The 27330-nt window shown below is 47.7% G+C and overlaps 1 protein-coding gene across 1 annotated transcript in view; it reads right to left on the reverse strand.

The window, feature by feature from the left end:
* The window catches only part of PAX5 (paired box 5), a 171787-nt gene that overhangs the window by 36664 nt on the left and 107793 nt on the right, over positions 1-27330 (reverse strand). The window contains exon 8 of the mRNA XM_068973780.1: positions 415-516. Coding sequence (XP_068829881.1) covers positions 415-516 — 102 coding nt within the window. The remainder of the gene's footprint in view (positions 1-414; positions 517-27330) is intronic.

Consider the following 27330-nt stretch of genomic DNA (forward strand, 5'->3'; position numbering starts at 1 on the left):
CCAGCTCCTCTCGCATGGCAACCCACTCCAGTATTCTCGCCTGGAGAATGCCATGGACAGAGGAGCATAGCGGGCTACCATCCAGGCAGTCGCGAAGAGTCTGACACGACTGAAGCAGCTTAGCACGCACATAGCCCCTCTCCGACCTTCAGCCAGGTCCCATGCCCCTCTGCATTCAGGCTCCCTGTGTAGCCAGCGAGGGGTGTCTGAGGGACAGTCAAGGACCCCCCCATCTCTGACATCCTCCCAGGTGCTGCCGCTGGTTGACAAAGAGGCCAAGAAGGCAGAGCTCAGCCTCATTTCTTCAGTTTCACTCCTCAGAAGCAGAGAGGTCACTGGGACTATGTGGGGAGGAATGCCCCTCATGAACCCCAAATGCCTCCTGCTGCAAAGACGCAGACAGCGCAGACTCACCAGGTACCATCCCCGTCAGCGTCGGTGCCGAGTAGCTGCCCTGTCCGGCGGGGGGCACGTGCGGAGGGTACCCAGGGAGGGTCGTGCTCGCCAAGTCGCGGCCTGAGGAGTCAAAGCAACAAATCACAGGGTGAGCATCCCCACAGCCAGCTGCTCCTGTCCACAGTTCCCCTGACATCTGCACATTTGTCATGTCTGGATGCTTGATGCCAGTGTGCACGCGTGCATGCACACACACACACATACACACACACACGTACTCACCCACCCCTCCAGCCGGGCTCCACCAGCAGGAAGCAAGGATAGCTCGGTCGGATCCCTGGGAAACCAGAGCTCTCACCACACCCCTTGCTCTCTGCTCCCCAAGTAGGGCTTGGGTTTATCCATCAACACACCATTGCTTCTGCTGGGCCTTCTGCACATGGCCCAGCACCACCATCTTCCAAGACCAGCTCAGCCATCTCCCAGCCACCCACAGTGGGCAGGGCTCTGCCTGCCTCAGACCCAAATCTGGTCCTTACTGACTTTTTCCTCTTTGGACCAAGACCTTGTCATTCATTCAGTGATGGTGCAGGAAGCACCTCCTGACACCAGACACTGTTCTGGGACATAGACGTTAAGGCCTCGGCCATTGAGGGCAGACGTCCAGCAGGCACGTGTTCCCCTCATCGCAGGCTGCCAGCTCCTAAGGGCAGGGGTGACACCTCATTCAACACCCAGAAAATCTACCTCCACCACAGGGCTCGGCACCTAGTAGGTCTCCGTGAATAAATGCGTGAGTGAATGGTCTGGGTTTCAGGCCAAGTGGAAGAAAACCCCAAAGCAGTAGAACTCTGAAAGGACCCTGAGGTTCGGCGCTCAGGGAAAGAGCGGGCCTATAGCTCTCCAAACACTGATGATCGCATGTATGTACTAAGGTGCTCACGTATAACAGCAACAATCCAGACCCAGGAAGATGGGACTGCTCAGTGGTTACCTGTTGAGCTCTGAGGATGAGACCCCACCCTTGGGGGAGGAATTGGCAGTTTCCCCTAAAAGAAAGGGATGCCCCTGCTGTCAGATTCTGAGACGCGTAGAGACAGCCCAGGCTGGGGCTGTTCTAACAGGTTGGCTTCCCCACCAGAAGGTGCTCCGGGTGGAGCACCCACCCAGCCCTGGGCCCAGGCTCGCACCCCTGGTGACAACAAACCGCAAAGGCTTACGTAAAAATTGTAAACACCAGGCTCTGTTTTCAGTCTTTTAAATCATTAACTCATTTTACCCTCAACAACACTATGAGGTAAGGTACTGATACATTCCCCACTTTATAGGATAATGAAACAGAAAGGTCAAGTAACTTGTCCAAGGTTGCACAGTAAGGATTTGAAGCCAAGCAATCCAGCGGCAAAGACCATGGGTTTAGTCACTCTATTCTACTGCCTTGCACATGTGCCTGGCTGGGCTTCTGTCCCCCCGTTTCTCAGCTGGGACAGTAGGCTGAGCCCTGCCTTTAGGCCACACTGTCACCAGCCTTACTCCATCATGCAGAAAGAAATTCAACTGCACAGTTTTTGTAATATATGTGTTGGAATGAAAGCAAGGACCAGTGGGGGAGGGAGGCCAGATCTGCCTCCTGGAAGATGGAGGTGTTACCCTGATAGGAGGCTACCTGCTGTATGGGGGTTCCTGGGGCCAAGCCCCAGGAGATCCATACCCTACCCATCTGCCTGAGATGGATAAGAGGGTCCTGAGAAGGGAAGGGATTTGCCCACGACACTCTCCTCATTTCAGGCAAGGCTGGGACTGGAATCCAGCTCTCCTAATTCCTGGGCTTTGGTTCTTTTTTCAACAGGGGTTGTCCTTTCGGTCACATCTGAACCTCAACAGTTTCTGCTGCTGTTACATACACTTTAAACCCTGATCCCCAAAATGGAAATGCAGTGCCTCACCAAGGCACTTTTTCAACAAGCTAGATAAAAAAGCAATAAAATGAGCCTAGGGAAAGGAGGAGGAAGGAATCGATAAAGAAAAGCAGAAAATAATGAATTAGGAACCAGAAAAGCAGACACAATAAAAAAAAACACACACAATAATAAATAATAAATACAACCAAGAGTTGTTATTTGAAAACACCAATGAGATAGACAAACGAAGGACAAGACTCAAAAAAGAAGGCACAAATATCAAGATAAGGAATGAGAAGATACAGCCAGAGATATGGGAAAGATGACATTTAAAAAACATAGAAACATGCATGGATGCTCTATGCTGCCAAACGTGGAAATCTCGTCAAAAGGCACAATTTTCTAGGAAAACATGAATTACCAAAATTAACTCAAGAAGAGGTAGAAAATATTAACAGCCCAATCATATCAGAAAAGGTTGTTTAAAGTTATTTTTAAAAATAAGGTGCCCTGTCCATGTAGTTTTGGGGGCTGTTTTTTTTGTCTTTGGAAAACTCTTTTAAAATTTCAAGGAACACACACTTTTATTATTAAGCTGATCCAGGATACATAAAGCTAAGAAAATGTTCATTTTGCCAAGGTGGCAAAATCTTGATATAAAAATTTAACAAAATCACTCAAAAATGAAAATTAATGGCTGGTCTCACAATTTATTAATATGTAGGCAAAAAAAATCTACTATCTCATTGATGAAGCACTATAAATAAAGAATAGCACAGCATGACCAAGTAAGCTTTATTCCAGGTATGCAAGGTTGCTTCAATATTAAAACATTGGTTGGGAATTCACACTAATATATCAAAAATTCATATTAACATATTTAAATTAATGTATTTGATATGATTATATCAAAAGCTATGGAAAAGGCATTGGCTAAAATTAAAGAACACTTATGGCTCAATAATAAAAGGACAAACAACCCAGTGTAAAAATGGGCAAAGGACTTGAAAACACATTTGTCTAAAAGAGATATACAAAAATGGCCAATTCCCTATCAGGGAAATGCAAATCAAAATCACAATGAAATATCACATCACACCCACTAGGATGTCTATAATAAAAAAGACAGGTTATGACAATGTTAGAAAAGATGTGAAAAATTGGAACCCGTATACACTGTGGGTGGGAATATAAGATGGGGCGGCCACTTTAGGAAAGTCTAGAAGTTCCTCAAAAAGTTAAGCGTAGCATTACAGTGTCTCCCAAGAGAAATGAAAACATGTATCCACTCAAAATGTGTACATGTATGCTTCAAGCAACACTATTCATAATAGCCAAAAGAGTAGAAACAATTCAAATAGCCATCAACTGATGAATGGATACCGAAAACGGTGTATATTCACACAACATAATACTTGGCAATAAAAATGAATGAAGCACTGATACACACTACAACATGGATGAACTTGAAAGAAGCCCATCACAAAAGACTACATATTGTATGATTCTATTACTATAAAATGTACAGAATAGGCAAATCTATAAAGGGGAAAAGTAGATTACTCGTTGCCTTAGGCTGGGAGTGAGGAACGGGGGGAAAGAGAGTAACTGCTAATGGACATGAGGTCTTTCTGGGGGGATAAGGCAGCGTTCTAAAACTGGTCATGGTGATGGTTGCATGACTTTCTGAGTGTCCTAAAAACCACTGAATTGTATACCTTATATGGGTGAATTTTATGGTATGTGAATTATATCTCAATAGTACTGTTATGTTTTATTATTGCCATCTATCATCACCATCATCTTGAAAAAGAGAAAAAGTCATTTGACACCAAAAATGTAGGAAGGACATAATATTAAACTGTTTCTTAAACCAAATAAATTTGTCTTTATGGAAAAAATATACAACAAAATGAAAGATTAATAAATTGAATTACTTAATAAAATAGACCAAAAACCTCTTGCCTGGTAAAAAACAATATGTGTGTGCCAAGTTGCTTCACTCATGTTCAACTCTTTGCGACCCTATGGGCGTGGCCCGCCAGGCTCCTCTGTTAATGGGATTTCCCAGGCAAGAATACTGGAGTGGGTTGCCATGCCCTCCTCCAGGGGATCTTCCCAACCCAGGGACTGAACCCATGTCTCCTGAAGCTACCTGCATTGCAGGCAGAATCTTTACCGCTGAGCCACCAGGGAAGCCCAGAAAACAATACAAGCAAAGTCAAATGATAAATGGTGGACTGGAGGAAATTATTTGCAGCATATACCATAGATAAATGGCTACTATCCCTATATATCAAAATCTCATAAGCATCAAAGGGAAGAGACCAAAAATCCCATAGAAAAATGGGCAAAACTCAGGAACATAAAACTGTCATTTGTTGGGTGACTGGTCAACCAGCAGAATAACAGCTTCCTTCAAGGTTCCTATGAGCCAGGCTTTGGGCCAGTACTTCACAGGGCTTATCTCAGTCAACAACCCCAGAAGGTGGGTGCTGTTATCATCCCCATTCTACAGATGAAGAGATGAAGGCTCCAAGCAGCTGATGTATGTGCCCAAGGTCATATAGCTGATGATCATGATCGCTAACATTTTTGCAGCACTTACTGTATTTTAGGCCCTGTTCTAACACTAGGCAGAGTTCTGAACACTGTTCACTGTGTTTTATAGATATTAACTCATCTAATCCTCAAACATTCTATAGGTCCAATAATATTATCCCCATTTTACAGATGTGGCACTAAAACACAAGAGGTTAGGCACCTGCCCGGGGTCTCACAGCTTGTGAGAGAGGCACGGCCAAACCCAAGCCTTCTGGCACCAGATCCCCCACACTCCCCCAAGACACAGGGCACTGTTCTTTCCCCATCCCTAAACTGGGGGTCCCCAGACTGCAAGAGCTGCTCCCACCCTCCCTCCCCTGCACTGCCAGGGCACACAGTAGGTGCTTAGAAAATACCCGCCAAGGTGAAAATTAATCAAAAGACATTGGTTCTACCATCTGAAAGGAACTTTGGTTCCCATCTCACTAACGTCTCAGAAAGCCCTTCACTGTGAAAGCCACAAGATAACCAGGCCTCATTTATCTGTTTTTTGCTTGGATACAACTTTTTCTTTTTCATATATGGCCCATTTCTACGTAGGCTTTCTCTACGTACACTAATGGGGGGAAATGTGGATCCAATTAACTTCAAATTTAGCTCATAATGAACTTATCTCATTTTGCTACCAGCCCCATTCTCATCGTGCGGCAGTAATTAACCACTGGGGGTTGTCACTCCCAGACACATGACATGGAGAGCCTCCCAACCCCTCACTTCAAACCCTTACAGAATTCATTACCCTGACAGTATGCAAACCCTTCACTTTGAATACCACAGGGCACCAACCAAACTCCCCCTCTATCTGCCCGAATGTGAGTGTGAGCAAGGAAAAGAAGAAAGTGAGCCACTGAGAAGCCCTGAGTTATTGTGAATGAGATGGGAGCAAGAGTCTGGTGAGGGCTCCATGGCCAGAGTGGGTCTGGCTGCCTAGACAGCCCTGGGTTGGAGGTTCTCCCCAGAGGCAGGGAGTCTCCACCACAAAGTCAAAGCTCTAAGGAACATGGCAGAGCTGACCAGGGAAAGCTAAGTCCTTTGCAAACTGGCGATCATGTCCACCGGGGACTGTTAATGCTCAGGAAATCTGAACATCCCAGGCAGAGGCAATGGTGACTTGTTGTGTGACCTTAGGTAAGTTCGACCACCTCTCCGGGCCTTCGTTTTCCTATCAGAACACTCAAGCAGTGGGAACAGATAGCCTCTGGGGATTTTTTTCTGTTTTAACATTCTACAGTTCAGAGGCCTCATTTTAGCCCTGTGTTGATGGAGGTGGAGGCTGGCGCCAGCTGCTATGGAGATGCCCACCTCGCCACAGCACTCCTGCCTGCAGTATCAGGTGCCCTGGAGCCCCTGGATTAAATCCTAGTGAAAAGAAGGTAAGCACCAGTCTTGTTTTCTTGTCTTCAGGAAAGGATCTTACGGCAGGAGATGAGGGCTATCAACCTGCACTTTGTTGCCAAGGGCCCCTCGTCGAATGTTCCTACCAGCAACCAGGCACCTGGCTTAGAGAACAGCTTCTACTCAGTGGTGGCTAGTTTTCAGAAGTTGGAACTCTGGATTCATTTCATTTGGGAAGCTCCTGTCTATGTGAATGTTGACTCAACTCCAGTTTGTAAAATATACATTGAGGGCCAAAGAAAATGTATCCAAAAACCACGTTTTGCCCCCATGGCCAATTTTCAACCTTTCCCATTTCTCAAAGCTCTCGAGTCCTATCTGAACCATCCCATACCACCACTCCACCAGTTTCATCACCTGCCAGGCCTTTTAAGGACAAGAGCCCAGCCTGGGTGTCCAGGTAACTATCAAAGAGGTAGCCACCAGGCAGGACAGAACGGGAGGGGATGGAGGGAAAGCCCTGCAGGAGGTGACTCCTGAGACCTATGGCATAACCACAACTAGCTCCCTGGGGCCATCAGAACCTCCTGCCATCTTGTTTCATGAGTGACAGCCCCAGCCTCCCAGCCATGCTGGCTTCCCAGACACCCCTCCTCCCTCGAGCCCAGTCAGTCCCCAAGCCCCTCCGGACTCTCCATTACCTGGTGCCCTCTCCTCCCTGGCCCGAACTGCCCGGGTCAGACTGTTCTTCCCTTTGCTCTATTTTCTAGCAGTCTCATCTCAGTGGCCCTGTTCCTGCCACACCCTCTGTGGCCGTTTCTTCCAGAGCCCTGGCATCCAGCCCCTGATCCTCTTGGCTCACACTGAAGGACAACTTGGAATCACACAGAAACTTAGTGAGGGCTGACCCCGGGGGAGGGCTCTGAAGCTAACACTTCCAATTCTGTCTTGGTTCAATAATTTAACCAGAACTGCAGACACTTCCACTTCTATGACATTTTCTCAGAAAGCTCTTCCTCAGAGTCATAGAACCATGAGAAACCCTTCTGCATGTTAAGAAACATTATTAAAACTTGATAAGAAAAGGTCATAAAGGTGGGAACCATAGCCTTTTCATGTCATGGGGCACCATTAACTGTCATACCCAGGGATCATACCTCTAAGAGAATGTACCTGTGTTTGATGATTCTTTACTACTTGATTAGAGCCCAGAAATGGGGAAGTTACACGTGAATGTGTAGATTTCTCCCAAGTAGAAAAGACAACTCCAAAGGTTTGGGTTTATTGCCCCGTAGGACATTAACCAATTCTGTATCTAATCTAGCAATTTTATTCCAACATTTTTTAAAAATGCCTTTCTACATGGACGATATTAAACCCTGTTCCTCAAATGTTCTTGGAACCACTTTTACCTTTTTATAGGTTCACTCATTAATTTACGAGTTGAATAAAATCTTCACATGTGCTCATTCTATATTTGTACATGAGTTATGTTCTTAGTTCTCTAAAAATTTACACTTTCTCGCTCGTTACAGGAAAAAGTAACCAACCCTGAGTGAGATGAATTGAAGGTTTTCAACCAACAACAAAGCAGGTGACACTAAACAATTGCTAGCTTATAGGAGGGAGAGAGGAGCAACCGACAGCCAGGACCTGGAAAGGGGACTAATCCTGCTGCACAAACCCTGGTGTGTGCCTGTACGTGTGCATACACCACCAGATATCTCTGTTCCAGCTGGCGTTTGAAATGTGTGACAGTTTGAATGGGGGTTGCTCCCTGTTATGGGGTCTCCCTTTGTTTGGACCTGCCACAGGCAAAGGATGTGTGTGGGGGTGCAGACAGGGAGTGCAGACAGGGAGCATTCAACCTAGAGGGGGAAAGGCTGCACACAGCATGCGTCCTAAGTCACTTCAGTCGTGTCCCACACAGAGTGGACAGGCTAATTGCAGATGGGCCCATCCAGTCATTAAGGCAGACCTGGCTATCTCCTAATGACAGGTTTATTAGCCATTAGTTTAGGTGGTGCTATTTACCAAGAAATAATAACCCTCAATTTCTTTTCCCCAAATTACTGAATCCCCACTTTCGACAATTTCTGACTGACCCTCCTCTCATTGCCGGAGCTAAAGATCTAATCTGGATTTGTGAGCAGGAAGACAACTTGGAGAATTCATTCATAGGGGCTCTGTTTCCTTCACAGCTTCAACCCTCCCCCTTCTTTCATTCCAACAGACTCTGTCTACTGCCCTGGAATCACTGGGAACTTCCACACTCCAAGGACTCTGTTTTAATTGCAAGGGAATGTTTGAATTTCATCTGCCTGGCATTTTAAAGCAGACACTGGGGCTCAGTCAATATTTCCATGTACATTTATGACATGATCTTCCTCCACTAGCAACTGTTGACCCAATGTAATAAACTTACAATGGCAGGGTTCTAATGAGCAAGGCTGCAGAGTGGCTCTGCCATGCTCATGGCTCTGGGCATCCCTGCCAGGACAGGCGCTGCTCCAGGGACAGATGGAAGCCATTATTTACAGCAGGAGCATGGCGAGGGCCACTGTGGGCAAGCTCAGGTCTTCACTCACTCATTTGTTCACTCATTCATTCATGTATTATCTGATCCTTATTGAGTTCTAGCACCAGAGGACCTGGGGGTGACAATAATGATAATAATGCCCACAACAATAACAGTGATTGCTTATTCAGCTCTTACCAAGTGCCGGGCACCATTCAAAGTGTTTGTATGCATTATCTCATTTAAGTGTCACAGCCACTAGGGGAGATACAAACCTTGATAATCCCCAGTTTGAAGATAAGATGGTGGTGTTTGGAGGCAAACCGAGGCTATCTAATGCCAGTCTATGCCTTTACCACCCCTGTCCCTGCACTAGCTTCAGTAGATGAATTGCAAAATATAAAACACACCTTCTTTTTGACCTGCAATTCTACTTCTAGGACTTTACCTAAGGAAATACACAGAAAAGTACACCAAGAGTCACATTTAATGGGAAGGGAGGGACGGAGACAATCCAAGGGCTTCCCTTGTAGCTCAGTCACTAAAGAATCTGCCTGCAGTGCAGGAGACCCGGATTCGATTCCTGGGTTGGGAAGATTCCCTGGAGAAGGAAATGGCAACCCACTCCGGTATCCTTGCCTGGAAAACCTCATGGACAGAGGAGCCTGGTGGGCTGCAGTCCATGGGGTCACAAAGAGTCAGACATGACTGAGTGACTAGCACTTACTTACACTTAGTAAAAAATAGATAAATCTACCTGCTGACAGACACATAAAAATGTTACTGAAAGTATACACAAGACATCGTTAACTTTGGGGTGAGGATTATGGATGGGAGGGCTGAGGTTGGGGAAAGGACAACTATTTTTCATTTTATATTTTTCTGTATGGTTTGAATATTTAACCACATGCATGTATTACTTTTAGTTCAAAATTAACTTTTTGATTTAAAATTAACATTTTCTTAAGAACCAGACACTGTCTGTGCCCCAAGGGGCCTACTGACAGCCTAGAAGGGGAGGTAATAATGAATCTAAGATGCACGAAATGCATAATTCCCACCCCCCGCACCCCCCCCACCCCACCTCTGCTGCCACCTCAGCAGCTCCTGGGCCAGAACTGTCACGGTGGGCACTCCCTGCTTTCAAAGACAGCATTATGATGCCAAGAGCACCTTGGCCAAGTCACATGTCCACAGCTTATGATCACACCAGCCCTCCCCCAAGCCAGCACTCAGCCTCACGCAGAAAGGAAATGCAGTGATGTCCCACCCACCCGAAACGTGCCATCAGGCAACCTCAGCCCTGACAATCTGGCTGTAAGTTGCCAAAAGGTGGGCCCAAAGCCTGTCCCTAGAGCCCCCAGGGCACCAGGTCTGGCAGGCCAGGTCCTCATTGGCACACAATTCCAATGAGCTCAGTGGTCTGGCTTCCCAGCTGCCAGCAGATTGAAAACAGCAAAATAAGAAGGGGCAGAGAGACTTCCGGAGCCAGGCAAACTGATGTTAGGAGAAGTGACAGGTGACAAGTGAGCAGCAAGGATGGAGACAGGGAAACAATATAATCCGACATGAGAAGCCCGGACTTCAACAGTCTGGGGTGCCTGGTGGAGGGCAAGCCACCTGCTTACAGACCTCCAGAGGCTTTGCCACTGCAGCCGGAGAGGTTTAGTGATGCGAGTTCAGAGACAAACCTGGGGGCTGTCACTGGAGGAGGGTGAACTCTGTCTCTCCAGCATGACCATCTGCATCTCTTATCTGAGAAGCCCAGATGACAAACCAGTGCTTTGAAGGTCGGCTTGGGACCTGTATAATCATAGGTAGCAGATGGAGAAAAGCCCAATTGTCCATCTCAGTCCAGGATGGGTCCTTGGAGAACACTGGTCCTTGGAGAAGACCACCAGGAGACTGGACTGCTGATGGAAACCCGCCATACTTCCACTCCTGGTTATGGTATCCACCCACCCAAGCTGGCTGGAGAATATTGAAAATGTAATCTTACCTCCCAATGTGTCAGAACCATGGTGTCCCATGGCTGGACTGAAACTTGGAAGTTTACCAGTCTCCCCCCAATTCAAGGCTGACAGTATTCTCATCACATTTCCCCACCTCCAGGCTGCTAAGGCAGAAGATACTTCCCCAACATAATGGTTGGGAATGTCTTCCTTCTCAAGAATTGGTTTACACATAAACTATATGATTCCTAAATAGAAAGTGGAATGGGTTAAGGAACACACAGAAAGCATAGAGTTCCCTTGAGGCGACCTTCCAGACTAGGGGACGTTACATCTTTGTAAAAGGGTGCAGTGTGGCGTTGGTAGTTAGGGACACCACTGGGCATACTTGCTGAGTGGGTAAATTCACATACGATGGCTGGAGCTCTGTTGAGCTCTGTTTGCCAGGAGCTCTTCTATGTGTTTTATGCCTTGTCTCATTTAATCATCAAAATAATCCTACATTGTAGAAATTAGTATTATTGCTGTTGTTGACATTGAGAAGATGAACCTAGAGGTTAAGTGTACCGGCTTTGGGAGCAGGCTACTGGATTCAAATCCCAGCTCTGCTCCTTATTAGTTCTTTTGTAACCTTGGGCAAGATTCCACTTGAGTTTGCTCATCTATAGAATGGGGCTAATGGTAACACCACCTCCTAAGACTGTTTAAAAGAACTAAAGAGTTAGTATAGGTGAGGCCCTTAGAAAGGTGCCCAGCCCATACATGTGTTCCCAGCTATGACTGTTATCCCCTCCAATATTCAGAGGAGGCCACTGAAGCTGAGAGAAGTTAAGCATCTGGCCCAAGGTTGCACAGGCAGAAAATGGTCCAGGAAGGGGCTGTGGGAGCAGGATTAGAAACCAGGCAACCTGTGCTCTTAACCACCAAGTACCAAATCTAGGATGGGTTTGAAATATAGTCAAGGATGGTGGGAGGCACCTACTGGACCTCTCCAGCTAAAGGGTGAGGTCAGGGCTAGAGGACCAAGTAGGAGAGCCCTGGACTGGATGTCAGAATGCCCTTCCACTTCCTTACAGGGACTTCAGGCAGGTCCTCCCCTGTCTGAACATTCTCCTCTGTGAGCCCAGAGTTTCCTTCCCAGGTCACCCACCTGGAGGAGCTTAGACAATCACTGTGAGCCCAGAGTTTCCTTCCCAGGTCACCCACCTGGAGGAGCTTAGACAATGGTAGAGAAGTAGGGACGATGTATTACTGGGTTCTCGGGCTCCTTCCACATCTGGCTGACAGCCCATTTATTTTAAGAAATAGTCAATAGGTGCGTGTTACAGCCAGAAAAGCCTCCAGTCAGCTTCTGAACTACTGTGAAGGGATCAAGGCCAGTCACAAACCCTAAAGCAGTGCCTCAGTCCATCGCCTTCTGGCCTAGAAGGTAACAGCCCTGGAGGATGTCATGAGATCCGGGCCCAGAAACAACAGAGCCCATCCAGATGACGCCCCCGCCCTCCAACTGTTTCCTCCAAAACACACAGCGAGGCTGAGATTAGAAATCGCCTCGGATGAGGCCCTCACGAGGAGGCTGAGCAGGTGTGCTGCTTGCCGAGGAAAACCAAGCCCACCCCACAGAGGCACCTCCCAGGGTGCAAGGCAAATTAATGTGCTGCAGAGAACATGCATTAAATCGCACTGCTGGGGCCGCGGGCTGCTGACATGCCAGCCCATCCCTCCCTGGCCCTCCCCTCCCAGAGAAAGGCCGAGTCAGGTGCCAGGGCCTCTGAGAAGCACAACGTAGCTCCGACTCTCATTTGTAAACCTCTGCCGGTTCTGGTATCGCCCATACCCTGCCCCACTCCTGGGCCATCAGGATCACAGAAGGGAGATTGCAACACAGGAGGGGCCCTACAGAGCCGGAGCATCATGAGGGGACAAATGCCAAGAGCCAGCGGAGTCTGGGTTCATTTTGACAGTTATTCACCATCTCAGTGCCCACAGCTGGGCAAACAGGCTCAGAGAGCCTCAGAGTTCTGCCCAAGGCCCCACAGATAGCAAACAGCAGACCCGAGATTCAGTTCCTGCAGTTACAGTGAAGGCTTCCTGGAGGCAGCAGCAGTGGAACTGAGCCTCAGTAGGTAGGGTTCCTCCAGGGACACCAGGAGCAGGGCTCAGGCAGAGCCAGGGCAGGGTGGGCAGTATGGGTGGGTCCCATCACCATGAATAAGCCTCGAGGGGCAGTGTGCTTGAGATCGGTATGAGTTTCCTCAGGAACTGGCAGAAGTTGGGGTAAGGTGGGTGGGCAGCTGAGGTATAAGGAGAGAGAGCCAGGGTCCCAGAGGTGGGATTAAGAGCCAGGCTGAGGAGAGAACACACAAGTTCTGTGAGTGGCTTTCACACAGTCTCAAAGGCCACTTTGGAACTTTGGGGAGCATCAGCATTGGGGAGCACCAGCGTCTAAAGGACATGAAAGGTCGACCAGGCAGGGGTTCCGGCCATGTTCCCTGGGGCACTGGGGGCCTCTAGGATGGCTACCCCCTCAATCACTGAACCTTGATTCTATTTACATAAACGCTTCCCAGGAAGATCTTATCTAAACAAAAATTTTCCTGACACAAACTAAAACTTAACAATTGTTGGAAAATCACTAATGGCAGGTAAATGAAAAAGTCCCTTTGAGGGTGAGGCCCAGAGCTCCATGCACAGTAAGGCCTGGGCCCTACAACCCCTCAGCTCCATGATCCAAACAGGAGTGGGCACTGGTGAACAAGTCCAGCTGGGTCTAAACTTGCCATGCAAGTGTGCACGTGCATGTGTGTGTGTGTGTGTGTGTGTGTGTGTGTGTGTGATTTCTTTGTATTTATTGAGCCTGCCAGACAGGACCAGCTAGGGGAACACACACAAGAATCAGAATTCCCAGAATTTGCCACTGGCTTCTCTCTACGCTACCAACAAATGATTGCACCTCTGTGAGCCTCACTTTCCAAATCTGGAGAACGGGGATGTTACCCTTTGTCCTGTCTGCTAGGATTCCTAGGTTTTGAGAATGGAGGAAGGAGAGATGGAGGAAACGAGAATGAAAAGGAGGAAAAGTCTAGCTTTCTGGTGAAAAAATGGAAACATTCAAACATGCAACCCAAAGAGGCACCAGCTTGAGTTTTAAAATCCCGTAGGTCGGTGCGTGCCGCCCCTGCCAACCCAGCACTCTTCATGTAGTCTCAGCAGGTCCCCTAATTTCTGCCACTCAGGTTCCTTGTCTACAAAATGGATATAACACCCATTTCACAGAGCTGTTTGAGGTCTCAACCAGGTCATCGGAGAGTCTGGACTCAGGACCAGCATGTGGTCAAAGGCCTCCTCCCTCCCTCCTGCCCAGGCCCTAGGTTTCCCCAGCCTTCCCCTCCCATCACAAGCTCCTTCTGCTCCAGCCGTCCCCACCAAAATGAACCTCACTGGGCAGGAGGACTCAGAGAATTAAAACACGCAATCAAACAGCTTCTTGATGGGAAATGCTTTAGAAATTTTCGGCTCCATTTACTTCTCAATCTAATTTTGTCCTCGGATGCACATTATGCGCAAGATGGGATCTCATGTGGTTTGCCTGCGCTCCGCACACCAGCAGGAGGCAGCCCACGTCTCAACTGCTGCACATGTCTTTCTACCGTCGTGAGTGGCATAATGAGGGCACCCCTGGGCAAGAAGACCCATCCTGGGCATCCTGGCACCCACAGCCCAGCCTCTCCCACCAGTGCCCCTGCATGGGCACTGGGGGAGACATCACCAAGTCACAGCCCCTCCACATCCACAGCCAGCTCAGGCCCCAGTGTGGACTCCAGTCACCACCCACCCTTCAACTGTCTCCCTGCCTGGCTCCACCTCCTCCAGCATCCCAGCCCCTCTGCAGACAGACCCTGCACCCCTCATTCCCACCACCTCGGGATCAAGTCCAGACTCCTCGCTGCCCTCCATTCCTGCTAAAGTAGTGATGCCCCAGCCCCCACTCCAACTCCAGCCCCAAATAGCTTGCTTTCCCCCAGTTTGCCTCCAAACCTCAGCAGATGTTGCTGCTATGCCTTGGCAGCTCTGGGCAAACTCCACCAACTTTACCTCCTGTGGAAAACCTCCTCAGATCCTTGCCCTACCCACCCGTTAGTCTTCTCAGAACCCCTGTGCCTGCTCCATGTTATAGCTCTCGTCAGGCTGCCCAGGATGGCTGTCCGTAGGAGACACAAGACTGGACCCTTCCAGGGCAGGAACATTGTCCTATTCATTCATGTCTTTGTACAAAGGTGGCACAGTGCTTAGTGGGAGCCAAAGAAAAGCTTACTAGTCCATTCATTCATTCATTTATCCAGAAAACCTTTCTGGGGAGTTTCCTGGTAGCACAGTGGATAAGAATTCACCTGCTACTGGAGAGGATATGGGTTTGACCCCTGGTCCTGGAAGAAACCTCATGCTACAGAGCAATGAAGCCCAAGTACCTAGAGCTTGTACTCTGCAACAAGACATGCCACTGCACAAAGCAATGAAGACTCAAAGTAGCCAAAAATAAATAAACAAAATATTTTAAAAAAGAAAACCTTTCCAAGCCTTTCTTCTAGGCCCAGCCCTGTGTCAGGTTCTGGGGATTTTGTGCCCTTAAGAAAAGGAGGCTTTGAGACCAATGGGTGATAATTTTCCATCATTCTCACTGGAGAAAAGCCACCAGCAAAGCTCAGAGCTACCTAAGTTCTAAGAAAGAGAAGTGCCTGCTGCTACCTCCCACGACTCCCTAGGGCTGGGACTGGACCACTGGGTCCTCACGTTTTCCTTCCCTGATACTCTTCAGTCCAGTTACTCAGCAAAACTCATCAAATCCTGAAGAAACAGCCCAGCCCCACCCCCAGTCTCCAGGTCTCACTGCTGCCTCTTGCTAGGGCGTTTCTGGACTCCATACAGTCATTTCCCCCTCTCTTTAGGGGGTTTCTAGCCTATGTGCAGACGTCCCTGGGTCTGAATTTAATGATGCCTCAAATCCTATGGAAGGGGTTGACTACAGTCAATAAGTGACCCAAAGAACGAGACCCTCCTAACTCCAAAGCCATGGTGCTCTCAGCCCTGCTAGCTTGGATCTCTTCTCTCAGTTCCTAATTCTTCAAACATCTTTGTCCACCTGACACCATGAGCACCCTTCTTTTGTTTTGACAGTTTTCCACCTTAAGAGTTCAGTGTCCTCATGGCAGAAGTTAGAAGCTTGGTCTCCCAGCCTCCCTTGCAGCTCAAGCACAGATGCCATCTTGGCTCCATCAAGCAGACACGCATGTGAGTCGTTAATTCAGCAGCAAGTGACACAAAGAAATAGGTGCCTGTGGGGATAAAGGTCCTGTGGTGATGTCTGGTGTCCAGGGACAGCAGCATGAGCTGAGGGTTTTGTGTCCACAGGCCAGCGGGTGGCGTTTCCACAGAACCAGTTATGTGTCATTTCAAGTGTGGTTCAGATGTGATTCCCGGCTATGCAGCCTCCAAGCCTGGTTCTGTGGGCCTCCTGAGAATCCTAATATCTTTTCTACTTAAGCAGCCAGAGAGAATTCTGTTGTTCCCACCTCAGAGTTATGGTTGTTCCAGGCTCCGAGATGGAGAGCATTCGTGGTCTGCTCTGTCCTCCACCAATCACCTTTTCCTAGACTTCTCCGTGACTTCTTCTCCCCAGCCATCCTTGCTCTCCAGTTTCTCCCTAGAGCTCTGCTTCTCTCAAGACTTGGTGTCTATGCATCTTCACCAGGTAGATCCATCTCCACCGTGCCCATTCCAAATTGGTATTCCCAGCCCTGATGCCTCCTCCATCACCTTCTGGATGTTCCCACTTGAGCATTCCTGGGGGACCACAAGATATCTAAACCAGCTCTTCTTCCTGTCATCTTCATCTGACTCCATTGCCCCAAATTCCTGATGCTGAGGCTCAGTTCCTTCATCCAGGGAGTTGCCCTCTGCATCTGCCTGCTGTGGCACAACCTTGGCCAAGTTGCTTCACCTTGCTGAGCCTCAGTTTCCTCTTCTGAAAAATGGGGTTCAAGTCTGTCACAACCCCACCCACAAAGGACGGAAGGAAAATTGGAAAATAGCAGCTGCAAAATCAGTCAGTGAATTGTAAAATGTAGTCCATAAGCAAAAAGATATTAGCATACTTTTAGGATTTGGTTTCATTGAACAATTTCTTGCTCACCTTAGAGTGACACACGCCTGCCATTTCCCCTTCCTTTAGAGTGGGGAGGCCTCCCACTCTCTTCCCTGGACCAGATTACCCTTGGGATTTTTAAACTCACCATCCAGCTGTTCCCATCCCCCCACCCTCAAAACACAATTGTGACAGTCAAGCAAAGAAAGGAGAGAGAGGGAAAAAAATCCATAAAGGCTCGGCAAAGCAGCGGTCGGTGGAATTCTCCAGCTCCTGACCACCAGTTAGTGACGTCAGGATTTATAACTGTATTAAATGGTGTGACAGGGAGCCTTGATATATCAGTTCCCCCTTCTTCCCAAATCACAGACAATAAAAGCTTTGGCAGTGAAAGTCATTCATCATCATAAAGACCTGAGACATCCCAGTCATCAATTTCACTCACATCCTTAATACACTGGAGGGAACGCAGGAGTTGAGCACCTCCAAAAGGGGGAGGAAAAAACACGAAGGAAGATTGAACAGGAATAATTACAAAGGTCAAAGAAGGGATTCCTCTGGGGGCGGGAGGCATGGGCAGGGCTGGTCCCCGGCGGAGGCGTGCTCAGCCCACAGAGGAGCTGGGCAGCCGCTGGGCGAGCTCCAGGCAGCCCAGAGGCCCAGCCCTTAGATCAGACCCTGGGAGCCCTGCAGTAAGAGACAGCTGACACAGGCTGCAGGACCAGAGGAGGAAGGACAAGGAGCCCGACTTTGGGCTCCGCGGCTCCAGGCTGAGATCTATGGGAGTATTTGACTCCGTCACCCTCATTATACAAGTGAGGTTTAGAGATAATAAAACCACAGTTATCTTTTGTAATCTACACCTATATTGGCACAGATGGCTATTCCTGGTAGCTGGGGTCTTATTTTGGGCAACATCTTTGGAATAACTATCCAGGACTGACACTACTGATTGTGAAAGATACTGTTACACTTCTGGGCCAGGTGGGAAAGAGACACTGCTCAGAGGCCCTCAGGGCACCCTCTGCCACCCTGCCCTTCCCCTGGACCCTCCAAACACCTCAAATCCAGCATAAGTTTCCAGAGAAGAAGGACTGATAATACCTGCTGTTGTCTCCCCATCCATTCGACAGCCCTTCCCTGAGCACCTACTATGTGCTGAGGCTGCTGAGGTCTGTCTGGGTACAGGCTGCCTACAAGGTGCCAGTTGTTGGAGGTGAGTCAGTCCAATGCCTTTCATCCAGATAGCATCCAAGATGGAGACCAGCCATGTCAGTCACAACCCCAGTGCCTGGCCCTGATGGATGCATCAGCCTTGCAGCCTGTTTTCTAAACTAGGTGCTGAATCGGACCTCCTTTGGTCAGATGGCCTGCCTGCCCCTGACACAGCAGCTTGGTGAGGAGCAGCGTGGCCCAGTGGTCAGTGTGACCTCTGGAATCTGACAGTTTGTGTTTGAAATCTGGCTCCACTACTTAGGAGATATGTGACCTTGAGTAAACTCCTGTGCTTTTCTATGGCTCAGTTTTTGCATCAGTAAAACAGGTATAATAAAACTTTCTCATGGAGTTGTTTTATAGACAAGTCAAGTTAAGGTATGTAAAGTGCTTAGAATAATGCCCATTGCCTAGTGAGTGGGAAGCAAGTACTAATGGTCATTCCTGCTAGCGACTCTTGACTTAGTGGATCTTATCCAGAATTGAGATCAGCTCTGGAGGAGGAGCTCTTACCTTAGTCTGCACTCCAGATGCCAGCCCCTCAAACAGGGCTACTGACCACCCTATCCTTGAGGTGGGCACTTGATAGAATGAGCCAGTGGGTCTGGAAAGGCAAACAGTTCTCCGGATGAGCATGTTCAGATGGGCAGCAGGTGCCCCTAAGGATTCATGCCAAAACCAGCCTTACTAAACATTTATAGAAAACATAAGGGTGGGAGTAGAAGTTCCATAGCCTCTCAGGTAATGAGAATAAAAGCTAATAGAGAGAAATTAAGAGATATTTTTTTTCTGGGCTGTGAACACCAGCTGATAAAAAGGGCTGCAAACCAGCTGAAGCTAATACATTTGGAGAGAAATAATAATTGTAATAATATCTTGCATTCAAATGCCCCTTTTGCTCCTCAAAGATGTGTGTGTGTGTGAGTCAATAACGTTGATAGTAATATAGGTGGATAGGGTTTGGGGTGATTGTGTGAGTGCTCAGTTGCTTCAGTCCTGTCCGACTCTTTGCAACCCCATGGTGTAACACACCAGGCTTCTCCTCTTACTGGGATTTTCCCAGTAAGAAATACTGGAGTGAGTTGCCTGCCCTCCTTCAGGGGATCTTCCCAACCCAGGGTTCGAACCAGAGTCTCCTGCGTCTCCTGCTTCGCAGGCAGATTCTTTACCACTGAGCCACCAGGGAAGCCCTTGGGGTGATTAGTAACAACTAATCATATTAGACAGCTCATTTGTTCATCCATCCATCTATCCATCCATCCACTCATTCATTCAATAAACACTCCCAGAGTGCCTATAATGTTCCATGCGCCATGCTAGACAGAAGACAGTCCAGACCCTCACAGTGTAAGGATAAAGTCAGGCTGGATACAAAGAATCATAAGTCAAAGCACAATGGGATAACAGGTGTAATGACCCAGGGCCCACAGAGGGGATTATCACTCTGCCTGTGGGGCAGTTGGGGAGGGCTTTCTGAAGGAGGTGGTGCTTGAGGATGGCTCCCTGGGGACATTCCCTGAAGTCACACAGACAGAGATTGGTAGGCCTGCTGGTTCCTCAGTCCCTCAACAGGTGTCAGGAGAGCCATTCATCGGCAAAGCTCTGCACCAGCTCACACGCAACCCCTGCTGGGACACAGGGCCTGAGCACCCAGCACAGTCAGGATAAAAGAAGAGGTATAGCTCCTTACAGTTCACATGTGCTTCACTGAAGTCCTGCAAGGAGAGGAGAAGCCGGGACTATAATTCCCATTGGGCGGATGTGAAAACTGAGGCTCAGAGAGAGAAAGCATGTCCCAAAGTCACCAAGGAGTTATTTATGGAAGAGATGGTATGAAGATTTGTGATCTTGATTCAAGGCAGCCCATTGTTCTTCCTTTCACAGCAGACTACTGCCACCTCTGGGCAAATGACAGAAGCATCCTAAGCAGAGGAACAAGTGGAAGCAAAGGCTTAGAGTCAGGACTGAGAAGTTGAGTAGGAAGGTGATAAAAAGAAAGGTCTGGATTAAGGGTTCCATTGGACATGGATGAGGCCGATAGATGGCAGAGGACCAGTCAGATAGAGAAATGAGGATAGGAGAGGTGATACTTTCTGTTCTGGAAGGCCGAGTCTGGAACAGAGGGAGGAACCAAGGGATGTGGGTTCTGGAAATGTCTCATCTGGGGAGAACCTGAGTCCTCCATGTCTCCATCTTCTCCATGAGGGAGTTGTGCTAACGATCTCTAAGGACTCACCAGCATCAATATTGCAGTCTCTTGACCCTAGGGCCCTGGGGAAGGCATGATTGTCACAATACTGGGGCAGATGGTGGAGATACAGTGAGGACCAGCCAGTGCTCACAGAGGTGGTGAAGAGAAGTCAGGCAGAAACATCAAAAGATGGTTCTCCCAGGGTACAAGGGGATGTGGAGTCCTCAAGGAGACCTTGATAGTGGGCACTGGGGAGGTGTGGCAGGCAGAATCATGGCCCCCCCAGTGCTTGTGCTATGTCACCTTACAGAGGAAATGGGACTTTGCAGGTGGGTGATTAAATCAAGGGTTTTGAGATGTGGAGATGATCCTGGATTATTCAGATGAGCTCAATATAATCACCAAGTCCCTATACGGGAAGGCAGGGGGGTCAGAGTCACAGAGAGATGTGACAACAGAAACAGAGGTAAAGAAGACAAGATGATACCCTGCTTGCTTTGAAGACAGAGGAATGGGCCATGAGCCAGACAACATGGGCAGGCTGGGGAAGCTGGAAAAGACAGGGAAATGGATTCTCCCCTAGAGCCTCCAGAGGGATGGAGCCCTGCTGACAACTTGAGTGTTAAGAAAATAAATTTGTGTTGTTTTAAGCTACGATGTTTGTGGTAATTTGTTACAGCAGCAACTGGAAGCTAATGCAGGAGGTCAGTGGAATATCAGTAGAGGGAGTCATCAGGGCTGCTCCATGCTGGACACATCCCACCTCTGGCAAGCTCCTCATCCCTGGCAATGGAGGACCCCTAAACCAAGCTCTCTGAACTGAGCTGCTTTCATGAGCTCCAGATGTTTAAAAAACAACACTTATTTAGCAGTTATGTTCCAGGCAGAGTTTTAAGTGCTTCTGAAATATTAACTCACTTAATCCATGTAACAAGTTCCTATTCCCATTTCATAGATGAGCAAACTGAGGCATGCTCAGTTGCAACTGAGGTCACCAACTCATAAGTGGGAGAAGAGCTGATATCCGAAGATAGGTAGTCTAGCTCCAGGGTCTGTACAAGAGATTCTGAGTTTGATCAGCTTCCATAGACCCCCAGGGCCGCCAGTCTAACTGTGCTATGGGGGAATGTGAGAGAGCTCTGGTTGGATATCTCTGATGACAAGGAGCTTATTACCAAACAGAGGCAGTACAGTACAGGGGTTAGAGAAAGTGGGCTCTGCTACTTATTGCAGTGTGAACTCAGGCAATTTCTTTTAACTGTTAGTAGGGACAAAAATAGTACCTAGTTTCATAGATGAAATGAACCAAAGCACATAACAAATGCTCAATAAACATTAGCTATCACTGTGATTATCTCCGGAGGGAGCCTATTCCAGTTTCAGAAAGCTCTGTTAAAAAATTCTTCTTTGCACTCAACTAAAACTTGCCTCCCCGTGGCTTCCCCGATGAGCTTCGAGCAGCCACACCTCTTCCCAACCCAGCCCTGGGCACATGGGAGGCAGCAGCCAGGCCCCCAGTCTGCTGTCTTTTTAAGCTGACAGCCATGGGCCATCTGTGGATACCTAGGTTCCCCGCCCACTTCCTTTCCTGTACCCCTTCTCTGTCTGCAGCCCAGGTATCAAATACTGAGAGGGATCCAGTCCTAAGCCCTAAGGGAGGAATTCTCTAGCCCATACTGCTACAGTTCATGATGGTCCATCTAGAACATTAGAAAGGATGGAAGTTCTGGACCTAATGACATGTTCAGTTCAGTTCAGTTCAGTCGCTCAGTCATGTCCGACTCTTTGCGACCCCATGAATCGCAGTATGCCAGGCCTCCCTGTCTATCACCAACTCCCAGAGTTCACTCAGACTCAACAACCATCGAGTCAGTGATGCCATCCAGCCATCTCATCCTCTGTCGTCCCCTTCTCCTCCTGCCCCCAATCCCTCCCAGCATCAGAGTCTTTTCCAATGAGTCAACTCTTCGCATGAGGTGGCCAAAGTACTGGAGTTTCAGCTTCAGCATCATTCCCTCCAAAGAAATCCCAGGGCTGATCTCCTTCAGAATGGACTGGTTGGATCTCCTTGCAGTCCAAGGGACTCTCAAGAGTCTTCTCCAACACCACAGTTCAAAAGCATCAATTCTTCGGCGCTCAGCCTTCTTCACAGTCCAACTCTCACATCCATACATGACTACTGGAAAAACCATAGCCTCGACTAGATGGACCTTAGTCGGCAAAATAATGTCTCTGCTTTTGAATATGCTATCTAGGTTGGTCATAACTTTTCTTCCAAGGAGTAAGCGTCTTTTAATTTCATGGCTGCAGTCACCATCTGCAGTGATTTTGGAGCCCCCAAAAATAAAGTCTGACACTGCTTGATGAAAGTGAGAGTGTAGAGTGAAAAAGCTGGCTTAAAGCTCAACATTCAGAAAACGAAGATCATGGCATCTGGTCCCATCACTTCATGGGAAATAGATGGGGAAACAGTGGAAACTGAAATGTTAGGTGTCCATAAAATGGGAAATTAAAATTTTTAAAAACTGACCAACAGTATGAAGAGTAAAAACCCATTTGGAGGAAATGATTTATGTATGTATAACCCGATACAGTTTTCTATGCAAAGAAAAAGTTCTGGAAGGACATCTACCAAACCATCAACTCTACTGACAGCAGAACAATCTAAGAACTTGGTGAGCTGATACAGTAACATGTCGCTACATACATTTATTTATTTTACAATGAGCAAGTACTCCTTCCTGTTTTAAAAGGGATTAGGAAAACTGAGGGTGTTGCAAGAGATTAGACCAAGCTTCAGAGCAGAGAAACCAAGAGTTTGTGGTTCCTCCAGAGCAGCTTCCACATGGACTCCTCCACAAAATATTCCCAAACCCCACAGTCAAAGGGAGCAATAGTTCCCTCCCCCACACCTTCAGACGTGCTGGTTCCTCCCTGGTATTTCTCTTTCCTGTTTGTTTTGTTCTGCCTTGTACATGTATCCACATTTACCTCCCTCATCAGATAATGAGTATGCTGAGAGCAGAGACACTGGAGCTGCAAGTTCGCTAAGGAACCTGAAGGAGCTGGGGTTTGATGGAGAGGTGAGTGAGTGAATGAGAGAATGAATGAATGATAAATGGTAACCGCTCCACTAATTGCCAGGAGCTACAGTTTGGTGTGTTTTCTCCTGCAGATAATGGTCTGGCGGTGGAGATCTCTGACCAGGAGGACAAGCTAATGAAATCGCTATTTTAAGAAGATGGATCACAGCAGGGTCGGCTGAAAGGCTGGAGGCCCAGAGACTTTCTTGAAGGCTATTTGGAAAGGTCGGCTTCCAAGCTGCCTGCAAGTGCAAAAATCTATGAGTGTATTACCAGGAAGGCCATCCAGCTTTGTTTATTTTTATCCTACAAAATACAAGGTCAGAAACAACTGGAGTACTTTCCACTGATATTATTTTTTTAATTGACACTGCTCTTTACACAAATATTAATTCATTTATTCAACAAACAGTTCTTAGGAACACTGTGCTAACCTGAAAGCAAATCATATTTACCTTTGATGTGCATTTTAACTACAGAGATGCTTGAATTTCATTTGGACTTTATTAATAAAATGATCAGACCTCTCTGGCTTCTCTGAACCTCTGACTATCCTTCCAAACACCGAGATTCCAAATTCTAGGTTTCTCTAGAATCCGTAACAGTGAATCTATTTAATAAACACTGTAACCTCCAGTTGGATTCATCTTGAAGTTTTCTGGAGTGTAAACTGCCTTGTTTTCCTGGGGAAACTCCAATTTAGGTGCCGAGTTTTCTCTCTGGATTGTCATTCCCTGAAGCAGGTTCACAACATTTAGTTTGGACAGAGTGTGACATCGCTGCAGTGGGCTGAAATGCGGAGCTGTCACACGTTCTGGAGAACCTTCCCCCACTAATGGATGGCTTATACACTGAGCTGTTATTTGGGGAAAGCCATTTCAGGCAGGCAGAACAGCGTGAGCAAAGGCCTGGAGTTAGCAACAGGCAAGGCTGGCTGGACAGCCTGAGGTCAGCCTTTTCTGGCCTACTAAAGGGGTTTTCTGCTGAGTAGGAATAGGTGTCAGAGGAGACAGGAAAGAGGGGCTGGGGCAGGTCTAAAATTCACTGGAGCCAGCAGGCAAGGAGAGCGAGTGAAGTTGACCAGGTAGAGATTGGGACGAACAAGGAAGTGCAGTTCAGGTAGGGGAAAGCCCCTTCTAAACTCTACCCACCTGTGGCCATGGGAAGGTGGACTCTGGTGGACAGGCTTTCAGTTTTTTTTTAAAAAAAGGAAGTTAGACATTTTAGCCTTTATGTTAAATATCCTAGTTTAAAGGCACTTTTAAATTTAATTTTTTGATGAAGATAAATTAATATATGCGTGCTAAGTCACTTCAGTTGTGTCTGACTCTTTGTGACCCTATGGACTGTAGCCTGCCAGGTTCCTCTATCCAGAGTTCAAAAAATTAAAAACGTAGATGATATTCAGCCAAAGGTCCACTTCCTACACCCACTTCACAGACTACACCCAAACAGCATTATTGAGTATCCTTCCAGAATTTCTGTATGCTGTGTACACAAATACAAATACGAATTCCCATGGCCCCTCCCTTCTATATACAAAAGGTAGCATTCCGTAAGCACTATTCGTGCTTTTTTTCATAATGTATCTCCAAGGCCTTCTCAACTGGGACATAAAGTGCTTCCCTGCTGCCGCACAGTACTCCATACCCATGAGCTCTTCTTTATTGAACAGTCCCCTACTCATGGACATTGGGGCTGTTCGCCTCTGATTTGTAAAATGTGAGCTCTGATGTTTTTAAGTTTAAAAAACACTGTTGGAGCTGGACCACGAGAACATAGAATGCTGGTGTCTGGGTCTGAGTTCACAGAGCAAACACCAGCCTGTACTTTGCCGGCACCTTGACTCTGGCTTGCCAATGGGGAAGGAAATGACTTCAATGGAGAACAGCCTCAGAGAAGTCCTGTTGAAGAGTCTTTGCCTTTGAGGTAGTGAAATCCCTGTCACTAGAGGTAACCAAGTACTGATAAAGAATAGATCCCAGGACTGGGTGATGGGTCAGGGTACCCAACCTCAAAGTTTCCAGAGTCCCTGAGGCCTGATTATGAGTTGGGCCCAACTGGCAGCAGAGACAGAACGGAGATATGGCCCCACCCTCTCAGCACCTAATTCACTCACTTATTGAAAGGCATTTCCCAGGGCTGTATCTTCTATCCAGATGACCTTTCCACAAATCTTCGCAAGGCTTCTCCTGGCTGGGGTCTCAGATCAAATGGTACCTTTTTAGAGGCTCCACTTCATCTCCCACCCCTCTTGTCACTGCCCTGACCCCAGTTTCCCTCTCCTCCTGTCTTCTTTCTTCCTGTGCTATGAACTCAGACCCAGACACCAGCACTTCTTTCACTGCCAATATGAAATTGCCTTGTATATCCTTTTTTTCTGTGTTTGCTGTGAATTGTCTGGCTCTCACCAGCAGGTAAGCTCAGTGAGAGGAGGGACTATCCACCAAGGCCTCGATGGTACTACCAGCCAAGCCCCGAGAGATAGCGCAATATACAGTAAGTATCAATATTATGCTGCCCTTCCAAGGCAGACAACTTTGAGGAAAGCTTAATGGCTGAACACCTGGTTACGGAGTATCATGCTGTATTATAGCTTTTATTGTCACTTTTCCAGCATCTTTTGGCAGCCTAGATACATGAGGCATTCTTTGTATTTTTGCTTTTATTTTTTATTATTATTTCACTTTGAGTGAAGAAATATTTAGTTGGGTCTGATTGAACCACATAAAGGCTCGTAAAACACAGGTCAAAGGAGGTGTTCCCCACAGAGAGGTCATTCAGAGCAACGTGGCACCTCGCCAGACTTTTTGGTACAAGAGCCCAAGAACATACTAATAGCTGCCATTCATTAAGTGTTTACTTAGCCAAGCATCAGGCTAAGACTGCATGGACCATGCTCACAGGCTTCCTGCAGGGAGGACTATCTTGGGCCCCATTTTACAGATAGGGACCTTGGACATGGAGGCTAGTAACATGCCCCACGTCACATAGCTAGAATACAGTGAAGCTGGATTTCAAGAGCAGGCAATCTGGCTTTGCTGCTGACATTCTCAATTAAATGCTAAAAGATATGCCTTCGGGAAATTTAAACTGGGATTTTTGTGTGTGTGTTTTAGTCCATTGAACCACATGTTGGCAGCAGGCTGTGGAAGCCATGGCCTTGGATGAACCCCAGTTCCAGCTCTAACTCACTGGATGTGGCCTTGACCAGGTCACCTCTGCCCTGTGGACCTGGGTCTCTCCAGCCGCGAAGTGAGCAGTTGCCCTGCAGGACCCTCCCACCTGCACATCTGTGGTCAGGATGTTTGTTCTGAAGGAGACTAGAAAAAGCCAGTACTGGGTCGCAGACCCTCCAGATCCCCTTTCCTGCCCACACACACTCAGATGGCCCCTTAGTGACTCTCAAATCTTTTCCATTCACTCTCCTTATATCCTCACAATGGCCTTTGTGGCAGGTGGGCCAGGAATTGTCATCCCCGTTTCATAGATAGGAAAACTGAGGATCAAAGAGGACAATATATTTGCTGAAGGATAGAACAGTTAGGTTTGAACCCTGGGTGGCGAAGACCCCTGGAGGAGGAAATGAAAACCACTCCAGTATTCTTGCCTGGGAAATCCCATAGACAGAGGAGCCTGGTGGGCTACAGTCTATGGAACTGCAAAAGAATCGGACACAGTTCAGTGACTGAACAATAACAGGACAGTCAGGTAGTAAAGTCCAGGCTTAAACCCAGGCTGACGCCCGGGTCTCGGTGCTCTTTCCTTCAGCCCTGTTTACATGAGAAAGGCGGAAGATGGACGTAAATTACAATCCTTTCTTTCAAGTACCAAGTTTGGGATACTGGGGGTCTACACACTGAGCCTGGGGGATACCAGCAAATCAGAGCTGGTGGTTTGGTGGTTTGGAGCATCTGTCTGTCTTTGTGGGTGCTCATCCACTGATCCCCGTATGGTCTCTGCTACTCAGAGGGGATGCGTCAAGGGAAGCCC

The sequence above is a fragment of the Capricornis sumatraensis genome, chromosome 6 (genome assembly GCF_032405125.1).
Source record: "Capricornis sumatraensis isolate serow.1 chromosome 6, serow.2, whole genome shotgun sequence".
NCBI classification, from domain to species: domain Eukaryota; kingdom Metazoa; phylum Chordata; class Mammalia; order Artiodactyla; family Bovidae; genus Capricornis; species Capricornis sumatraensis.